Genomic DNA, 10,765 nt, shown 5'->3' on the forward strand with positions numbered 1-10,765 from the left:
CATTGCACGGCGATAAAGATGACAAACAAATTATTCACAATAGATAAATTTAGTTAAAGCAAATAGATCAATCCACATGCATGCAAATTTTTCTTTTGTCGTAAATTATTGTAATGCATGGGCATTAATTGTCTTGTAATATTCTTATACAAGCAGTCGGTTGCGTTATATTTGTCGATCAATTATATATTAAACATAAATGCACTTTCCGTTGCTCCAAGTGCAATGCTAGATAGCAAGAATATGGAACATTTCACGTTTTTGCAGATTTAATATGTTCGGAAGAAGATGAAAAATTTATGACAATCCAGCAAACACTAACCAACAGTAACATAACAACAATGTTATAATTTCTCATTCAACAATATAATAATTACGTACAAGACATGTTACATTGCATTGTTGAGTGAGAAATTATAATATTGATGTCATGTTATTGCTGGTTAGTTTGCTGAAAACTTTTTTGAATACTTTTCAGATCCGAATCTGTAAAATGGATTTTTGATAATTAAACACTTTGTACAATCATTTTTAATAATAACAATTTTTAAAATTACATTTAGAATGTAAATATTACGTAATTGTTAATTTAATTAAATTATTTGATTATAGTCCGGTTTAGAAAATCGTAAAGTAATATAAAAACGTTAATCACTATTTTAACCCTAATTCTACAACACTACAAAGAGTGTGTGCACATGTATGTGCGCGTAGAGAAAGAAAAAAGGAGGAAGAAAATTTGCAATTCAAAATATAGTTAAATAATTAAAGTTTTAAAGTGCATTAAGTTCGAAATTATGCTGGTACCATCTTTAAAACATATACTTCTCGAACTACGTATCGTTGTTAGATAATGGCAATAAACCGATCTCGAACGAATAAACAGCTGTTTTTCGTTCATTAAACTTTTTCACATACGTCTTCCCGATACAATAAAAAAAGTTGTTGGTGGGAAATCAGCCAATGTCTCCATTGTCACTTGAAGTTAAGCGATTTGTTGAAGAATTCTGCAGTCGGCCAGTGAAAACCGTCATGTACGCCTCGCGGTCTGTGTCGAACGATTAATCAACAGCATTTTAATTGGCGATCGCGTATTTCACTTGCACGAATTTTCTTGCACCAAAATACTGAGATTCTGCACTTGGAATCTTTCGCACAAAAAGTACAAGTTTTGACGCATACTACATTTTCTTTCCACCGATACTTTTTCAGTATTTCTTGCAAAATAAATTATTCGCAGGCTCATTTATATTCTCTCTCTCTCTCTCTCTTTTTCGTGTACATATATATTTAAAGCACTTTAACAAATTATAATTCTGATCAAAATGTAACTAAATTATTTAAATTCTTGTATTATTAAATTCTTATATCAAAATAATCAATTTAAAACCTTGTGAAACTTAAAGAATTATGTCTCTCCTTAATTTTTTTTAAATTAGAGATATTTTCTCAAGATTGAATAACATCATAATCTTTATTACTACATGATTGTCATTAATTAACGTAATTTGTCTTCATTTTACAGCTGCCAAAACTCATTTCTATCGTGTGTTGATTATCTACTATGTTTGCAGATTACGAAATATTCTAATTACTGATAAATCAGTATTCTTCGAATATGGCATTACACGTGATTTATAATATCCAGAGACTAAACCGAATACTAAGTGTTGGAATAAAGACACTAAATGCAACATTGAGGCCTGCATCTACTTTGACGCAATCTAGAATCATCAAGGGATCGAATGGCGAGAATATTATTTTGCCTCTAATGGACAATATATCTTATCCGGAAACCTTATTAAACGAATTTATTTGGCACAACAGCGAAAGCTATTCTGATCACATTGCTTTGGTAATTTCAATGATTTAGTAAATTACAATTACAATTATAATAGATTATCTATTTATATACATATATCGTTTTTTATTAACGCTTCATGAAGTGAATTCATAGATTTATACATGAGTTGTTTAGGAAACGCAATTTGCAATTGAAAAAATATCTGCAAATGCAAAAATATGACGAAATATAAAATATGATATAAAACGTAACTCACTATAGAATTATTGGCAAGCGTATTGCGTAAAAAATAAAAAACACGAGGTATCAATTTTATGACATTTTTTGCGCAGGAATGCGGTGTCAATGGCAAAAAATACACTTACGCTCAAGCCAAGGATGCGACAAGTTATATTGGCAGAAGTTTGCGGAATATGGGTCTTAAAAAGGGCGACATGGTAGCATTGGTGGCACCAAATTATCCGGACACTGTTTTAGGCTGCCTCGGCATCTTGTCGGGTGAACTCATCGTTACTACCATGAATCCGCATCTTACGGCTGGTGAGTGACTTTGTGATGTTATTACTGATATTTCTAGATTTTTATGCCTGATGTATTTAGCAGATGAGATAAAGTTGGGCTGAATTGTATTATACTATATATAAATGTGATAAAAATTTTTAGACGAAATGTCGAGACAATTGTTAATGACTAAAGCGAAAGCAGTTATCACCGCGGCCGAAATTGTATCGACAGTTCTTAATGCGACAAGATCTTGTCTTCCGCCTGAAACGCCTGTTATTGTGATTGACGATAAGACTGGTCCTATTCCAGAGGGTTCGATACCTTTTGATGTTAGTTTCTAAAAGAATACGAGTAAATTAATTATTTTAAAAGTTACAAAAGAGAACAATATCATTAAATAAAGATAATTACAATGTATCATTTTTTAGATACATAATGTGAAATTTTTCAGGATCTCATAACGCGAGGCAAGTCGCTACCACTTATAAATCCGAGCATAACTTGCGACGATGTGGCGGTTTTACCGTTCTCAAGTGGCACGACGGGATTACCAAAGGCTGTTATGCTAACACATCGTAATCTGGTGGCTAATATCATGATGGCTCAAACTTCAACCAACGCATTCGTGCCTACCACAAGTATTTTTGATAGTTATTTAATAAGCTATTATTTACCCCTCTTCTTATCTATTCTTAGTAAATTTTGCGAGATTTGAATTAAAAATATATATTAGTAAACTATATTTTTAAAAGATTTTATTCAAAATGATTTTTTTTGCTGTTAATAATGATTTAACATTTATTGCAAATTATTTTTCCATTTTTTAAATTTTATTTTGTTACTTGTGCCTTCTAGGTGAGCATCAAGATGTAATACCTGCAATACTGCCATATTTCCACATTTACGGAATGAATACTGTGGTAAATCCAGGCTTAACTTTCGGCTCAAAAGTAGTCACCATTCCAAAATTCGTGCCGCAGACATACCTCGACGTATTGGAGAAGCACAAGGTGAATTATTTCTCGCTATGCAGGAACAAGTCTGCTCTTGCAATTTTTGGATAAGAGGGAAGAGATGAATTAAGAATTTCGATTTAGTGTGGAAGGTCGGAATGTGTTAATTTAATTATCAGTTACACGAAATCAGAAATTCTTAAATTTGATGTGTATAAAGAAAATTTATTCCGTGATGCTAAGCTTAATATGCTAACACGCTGATATTTTTTTCAGGCGAATGTACTATATCTTATTCCACCAATTATATTGTTTTTATCAAATTTTCCCCTCGTGAAGAAGCAACATTTCGAACATGTTCGTTTAATACTGAGCGGCGCTGCGTCTCTCGCTAAATCAGACGTCGATCGATTATACAATAAATTCAATATTGACTCTAGCGTCTCGAGATTCAATCAAGGTAGGTAGATTCGCATAATCCAGCCACTGACGCAACATTCTCGAAATGAATTTCTAAATGAACATTTCGCAAATGAATGACACAATTTATTTGCGAATTTATCGAGTCTCGCGGATTGAAGGGTCGAGTTTCGGCAGGTGCGAGCTTTGAAGGTTTGGATGTATTTTTCTTTTTAACAAAAGCGGAAATGAAAAGGAAAAGGGGACGGGCTTTGTATTTATGGGCGTTGGAAGTGAGCGAGGTAATGGCGTTGGTAATGTGCTTAATTTGTTCATTTTTTAACGAGATCTGACGATTCGGTTGCGTTTCTGGAATAAAGTTCGTCAACAGAGAGCGTCGTATTAAGTTTTACTTCTGTTTGAATTGATATTGCATTTCGCATAAAATTCGTAAAATTCAACGAATTTATTGTGTTAGTACGGAAAAAATGTCAGTATTAAAATATAGTTTTGTTATATAGTTTATGTCGAATAGCTTTTATATAGATATAAACGTGTAACATTTTTTATTCTACAAAATTATTACTGTCATGATTCATTTGATATTTCGAATTGTGAATCTGTGATGCATCATAAAATTTACATACGCACGAGCGCGCGCTTATATAAAATTTTGCATTACATTGCAACTTGAGGCATTTATGAATGCTTATGAATTTGGATAGAGTATTTTATTGCCTTAAACTTCGCACTTGTGCATACAATCACATGAAAAACTTTAATTTAATATCTATAGATTATACATCCCTATAATATTATAAGGCGTTTTATTTAGTAAATATTTTAGCATATCTCTTATATTAAAATATCAGATAGGAAAAATGCAATTTTTTAAACTTTTGCGATAATTGTTTCAAGGTTACGGACTGACAGAATGTGGCGTGGCATTCGCTGAAAATGGAAAGAAATTTTCAAGCATTGGACATAACATAGTGAATTGCGAAGCTCGTTTGGTGGATGTAACGACTCAGCAGGACGTTAGCACTTCTGGTCAAACCGGCGAATTATGGATAAGAGGACCACACATCATGAAAGGGTATTTGGACGACGAAGCTGCCACGAAGGCAACAGTAACGAAAGAAGGATGGTTGAAAACAGGCGACATTGCTTACTTTGATGAAGATTTAGACTTTTATATTACAGACAGACTGAAGGAACTGATTAAAGTCAAGGGATATCAAGTAAGAATTTGTTTCGACAAAAAGAATCTGTCACATTTAAACATTAGTCTTCTAATAATTGCATCAACGAACAGAGGATTTTTGGAGATATTAGAATTCTTTCATTTTTTTCTTTGAATTATCGACAATCATAACAAGAAGTATTTTTGGCCTCATTATATTATTGAATTTTATTATTATTTGTGCTCAGAAAGATTAATAATAGTTGACAGTTGTAATGTTTAAGTTTGAAGTTGAAAGTTTTACGGTTTAAGGGTATCTTACTTCTCAGTAGCGAAATAAAGTGCTTGCCTCCTTTATCCAATTTAAAACATTATTTTTGCCTGGTCGAAGGTACCACCAGCGGAATTGGAAGCAATTCTGCGGTCACATCCGGACGTAGAAGAGGCGGCGGTAATCGGTATTCCGCACGCGAGATATGGCGAGGTGCCGAAAGCATTTGTGGTAGCAAGTAAGAATAAGAAACCTACCGAAGATGATATTAAGAACTTTGTGAAAGAAAAGGTCTCCGACTACAAGGAACTTACAGGTATAACTCGATTCCCAACAATTATTATACTATCACGGAATTCCTAATTATCTCACGCCATTCAATTATCGAACTAATAAAGTGTTGCGATTTTTAGAACTGTTATTTTATCCGAAGAATCATCGCGAATGTCAAAGATTTAATTGTCACGTTCGTTTGAATTAGATCTGAGAATTTGGAGTGATAAAGATAAACCAAGTAATTAAAAGGCACAAGAATTATATAAAAGTTTCTCTTATTTTTAGGTGGAGTTACATTCGTTAACGAAATACCAAAAAGTGTATCTGGAAAAATTCTAAAATTAAAATTAAAGAACGAGTACAAGCGAGCAATAGAGAACGAAAGTAAAAAATAGAATTTTAAAATGAGTCTTATTAATTTGATAAAATATATGTGAATAAATCACAAAGTCTAAATTTGTTCTAGTGTTTATTACTTTATACATTTTATGTTTATCTATATCTGTACATAGTCTGGACAAAAAACAAAATACCTAATGTAAATTCTAAGTTTATTTAAGATACAACGAAAATATTAACGTTCCAAAATTTAATATATTATTTTAAAAGATGAATATATCGAGCGATAAAAATCTTTTCTTTCAAGAAGAGAAAATTGTGCATCTAGAGTTTTAAGATATGTTATTTATTGATAAATATATGTAATAATTTATAAATGTCTAGAACTATCTAAAACTCTATTATTATATTGACTAATGTTTATTAACCAATTTTAACAAACGTTAACAAACATTGAAAATACGAGTGTCAAAAAACACTGCTTTTCAGTCTCACCTTTGTAATCATTTCGAGATTACGGGAAAGAGTAAAAGTTTTGTCAAAGGAAAAGGTGTCAGATTGTCGGGATTATATGTTTCTTTTGAGATAAATGAAAGCGAGTAATGTGCATTGTCACGATTTAGATGATGGAACTGAAAAAAATAGAACGCAGACGAAACGCTTCTGTCTGGCGGGTGCGAGACGGAACTTCCGCGGTTGAACCGGATTCTTGCGCTTTCGGAATTTATGCACAGTGGTTGGTTGCCGGGAAAGTGATTTTCTCGCGATGCGCAGAGCCCGCAAATGCAGAAAGCGGCGAGACTTTTGCATTGTTCCGTCCGTGTGTGTCTGGGAATAGATTTACCGCGTGATGTTGTTGTATCTTGTAAAAACTAGAACAAAACTTTGTAGCAACAATTTGAAAAACAAAGTACAAATCAAGATAAACAACTTTTTTGAATGAATGTTATATGTATAATGCATATTTCTCTAATAAATCAATTAATAGAAATTGAGTGAACTGAAATACGATTCGCTTGCATTCACTTAAGTAAGATTGAACTTAAATATATACAATATTCTTTGGAAGATAAATCTATAAATTACGAAAATAGAGCATTGTTGCTAAACTTTCAATAGTTTTTTTATACCTAATTAATTTATATATGTATATATATATTTACATTGCAATGTTTAATATGTTATTCATAATTTCATTTTCTTTCTGAAATTTATCTTTTATTTAAAATTGTTGTCACTTAAAAACACATATATCACAGCTCAGTACATACATATTGTGAAATGCAAGTCAAATAAGCTTGTTTTCCAATAAAAAAAGCATACATGCAAAATATTAATACTAGCAAGTTGTGAAACGTGTCTTAGTTCACGTCGTATCATTATGACACGGATAACGCGTAAAAATAGAAAGATGCAAATGCAATTGTGCTTTTACCGGTATAAAAAGACGGGCCAACTTTTTTATCTCTCTCCCAGTCGTTGCTTTAATATTGAAATACTTTGAAGAAAAAAAGAAATGCGTTTTTGCCTTGTATTTCATTCGTGTCTTTGTTGGCGGACAGCTTTTCATAAATTAACTTCCACAGTACATATCTTAATTTCTAAAAGCACGTATTACGTTTTAATCTCGCTAGATTCGTAATCCTTTGAAAACTTTAATCGCACCTTTGTTCGCTTTGTCCATATTTCTATAATAATTTACAAAATATCCTAATCTCTTCGACAAATTTTTGATTAATTTCTTTCTTAAATTGTCTATTAATTCAATTTCGTAATTTTTGGGAGTATGTGTTCTGTACAAATAAGTTACAAATTTTATTTAAAAAAACATGAAAAATTAAAAAAATTTTTTTGCAATAATTTTTACTAGATTTTATGCAACTGTTATCACTGCTCCACAATCAAATTTGGTAAAAATGTCGTAAATGCAAATAAGAAAGTAGATATTTAGTAAAGTTTCTACAGATACTTGGACTTTAATGTGAAATCGATGCTCTCGTTTCCTGTATTACCTATTTTGTGATTTTATCTTTTTTCTTATTTATATCGCGTTATTCTGTCATAAGATAAGCGCGCGATTATCCTAGATAGCTGTTTTTCGCAACTCAAATAGCAAAGAGAATCACGAACGTGTAACAAGTGTTAGGATTATTCTTGTTCTTGAAATAACATAGCAGTGTTACTTATTGTTAGCAAGAGAGTAGCAAAGAAAAATCTAGGGAAACGCTTCGTAGGCGTTCCAGCATTTTCACAAATGCACCGGATGCAGTTTAATGCAAACGGCAACCCCCGAGCGACGCGAATAAGGTCGCGTCTTTGTTCTTTTTGCGCATTTTGTACGGAATATTGCGCGAGGAGCACGTGTGACGGTTTTGTGCCACCTGGGAATCATCGAGTTTGCTTTCTAGTTATATCGATGTTCCCATCGTGTATTTGTTTCTACAGTCTTTGACCACTGCAATTAATGCTGTGAAATATCGTTGGACATATCGGTAATCGATACATAAGTTAAAGTCGAGATAAATGCGGAAATTTTAACAGGCGAGAAAGAAATGGTGTTAAAACAAGATTGCAGCAAGAGTTGAAAGAAACGTACGCAACGAAAATAAATTGGTTACGCAAAGTTCGATAGAGTTAATTATACTTTTTTACAGCGTCTAAGAATTGGAAATTACGTTAAAAGCTTTCAATCGGCGCGAATGTATTCACTCTTCTGCGTCTCATTACACATTCTGAACGACCTAATTTCGCCTCTACTCGCCGCAATCGAGCTGCATGGCTACTCTCTTGAGAGTATTGCGTCGCCTCCCTCCGTTTTTCTTTTCGAAGTAAAGTTTTTTCTTGCTTCTGAATTTTCACGGCTTTTGAATTCGGATATTTTCTGTACCGCTCCCCCCAAAAACTTTCCGCTGTGGAAAACTCGAAATGCGGCTTGGAATTTGGCGATATTTATTCCTACGTGGACAATGTATGGCGAGTGAGGGATCCTTTCGCCGAAGGATTCGAATCAATTCGATTTTCCACATTTGAAAGTCGAATCTTCGCGAGAAACCGCGCAAGTGTTCGCTACGTTTCTATCGCGCGGACAATACACTCCGCCGGGATCGTCGACTCGCTCCCGTGGATTTGAGAGTTGACACGCGGCGGGAAGGGGATAAAACTCCTTGGTAAATGAGCTTTTCGTTCTATTCCACCCTCGGGCATGGTGGACACGTGTGAAGGCGTCTAAACGCATTGCAAGAAGGAGATAAACCGTAGACGTGCTTAATTCAGCCGTCGGTATATTAATGCGCGAAAGTAAACGTGAGGAACTGACGACAGGAAATAGAGAGAGAGAGAGAGAGAGAGAGAGAGAGAAAGAGAGAGAGAGAGAGAGAGAGAAAGAGAGAGAGAGCGAGAGAGAAAGAGAGAGAAGGGGAGAGAAGGGGAGAATATAGGCCGATGAGGTCCGGAGAGAGAAGGAGCGAAGTTTGAAAGCTTTCAGTTCTTGCCTCCTGTTTCTCTCGCGTAAATGAAAAAATAGTTGGCAGAGCATCGTCGAGGTCGGACGATGAAAAATAGAAGGAAGGGAGAGCATGGGTGATGGAACAACGTGGAAACCATTTTTTGTCCTTCATTTCTCACTCCTTCCTTCCCTTGCGCCGCTGTGTATACCGCCGTGTCAACCTTCACTGACGATGAACAATCTTATTTGGCGCGCGATGCCATTGCCGGCATAAAGCTGGTATGAAATTCGGCCGACGGGGCCAACAAGCATTTTCAAAAATATTCCTCGTTCACTTAGATTTTAGAATATTTTACATTGTGTTTGAAATTTATTTGCTCTTGCGAAAGCCAAAAAAAAAAGTTTTCTCCCAAATTTTTTCTATTGAACCGCGCGCTCGCACTTTCCATTGGGTCTCAGAAAACATGTGAAACTTTTTAGAGAAACCTTCCTCGAAATGTTACGTTCCTTTCTACCGTCTGCAACATTTCAAATAACTTATTTCTTATTTTCTAAGAAACCCAAAGAAAGTTTTTCCCTTATTGGACCCGTCCAAGAGGATTACGCTAACAATAATTTCTCCATTGTAGTGCGATATATAATTTCTCCCTAAAATGGTGCAGTAAATTAATAGCATTTCTTCACAAAAATTGAAAAGTGATATTCTTCTTCACATCTCATAACATTTACATTGCCTAGAGAATGACGTTTTCATTCAGGCAGTAAAATCCAATGTTATTATCATGCGCTCATTTAACAAAGCTTCCACCTTTATGTGCAATGTGTGAGATGCGAGAAGACGCGCTAGGTTCATCGTACCGACAAGATCCAAAGATGCGCGATAAGCACGCGTCTCCCTCCGGCAGCTTATAGTGTTTATGCTAATAGCAATGTCCTTATCACATGCTTTTATCTTGCGATAAGAGAGAAATTTATCCCGCTGGCGAGCAAAATTTGCATAAGCATGTTTATCAACATTAATACATGCATTAATCCGCATTAATAATTATTTTTTATTGACTAATTATATTAGTCTTTTGACACTTGCAATACCAACCAAAGTGCGGGTTTCGCTGGTATTTTTTATAATGTTGGACATACAGATTTTGAATCTGCATTCGGTTCCGCGCAGCCCAATCAGGTAATGTACAATATAAGAATAGCATATAAAAAGCAAATAAAAAATAAAATTATTTTTTGGCTTTATTTATAGAGCATTGGATTGTGCAATCAGAACAAATCTGTTAATGTACCGTGAATATTGACTAGTACTGGTTTTGGTTAACCGGCGCTACAAATAATACCACTACACCATTATTCGGAAACAAAACAACCACTACTGGCTTCGGAACACATCTACGTTTGGTGCAGTCATGCCTTCCATGTTCGGAACTAACACTGGTTTTAGTTCGACTCCGATACTGGATTCTCATTGTTTAACTCGTTATTTAAACTGGGCAACTATCAGGATTTTCTTTTGAAACTATACCTGCATCTTTCACTGCACTTGGTAATTATTCTTGAATTAATACCTAGCTTCTTTAGTATCATT

At 34.2% G+C, this 10,765-nt stretch overlaps 1 protein-coding gene across 1 annotated transcript; it reads left to right on the forward strand.

The window, feature by feature from the left end:
• Positions 1-991: 991 nt before the first annotated feature.
• LOC105676209 (uncharacterized) lies at positions 992-7,021 on the forward strand. Its single transcript, XM_067351303.1, has 10 exons — positions 992-1,162; positions 1,575-1,855; positions 2,137-2,344; positions 2,468-2,637; positions 2,760-2,946; positions 3,164-3,318; positions 3,538-3,721; positions 4,579-4,901; positions 5,235-5,430; positions 5,676-7,021. The coding sequence occupies exons 2-10, from the start codon at positions 1,619-1,621 to the stop codon at positions 5,783-5,785; spliced, it is 1,770 nt and encodes a 589-aa protein (XP_067207404.1). The 5' UTR covers positions 992-1,162; positions 1,575-1,618; the 3' UTR covers positions 5,786-7,021.
• The last annotated feature ends 3,744 nt before the right edge of the window (positions 7,022-10,765 follow it).

The sequence above is a fragment of the Linepithema humile genome, chromosome 3 (genome assembly GCF_040581485.1).
Source record: "Linepithema humile isolate Giens D197 chromosome 3, Lhum_UNIL_v1.0, whole genome shotgun sequence".
Classification (NCBI taxonomy): Eukaryota; Metazoa; Arthropoda; class Insecta; order Hymenoptera; family Formicidae; genus Linepithema; species Linepithema humile.

Excerpts from the sequence above, each read along its gene's own strand:
- LOC105676209 (XM_067351303.1), top strand. The coding sequence starts at position 1,619 with ATGGCATTACACGTGATTTATAATATCCAGAGACTAAACCGAATACTA. Across the intron at positions 2,345-2,467 it reads GAATCCGCATCTTACGGCTG|ACGAAATGTCGAGACAATTG; the intron begins GTGAGTGACTTT and ends AAAAATTTTTAG. Across the intron at positions 2,947-3,163 it reads CGCATTCGTGCCTACCACAA|GTGAGCATCAAGATGTAATA; the intron begins GTATTTTTGATA and ends TGTGCCTTCTAG.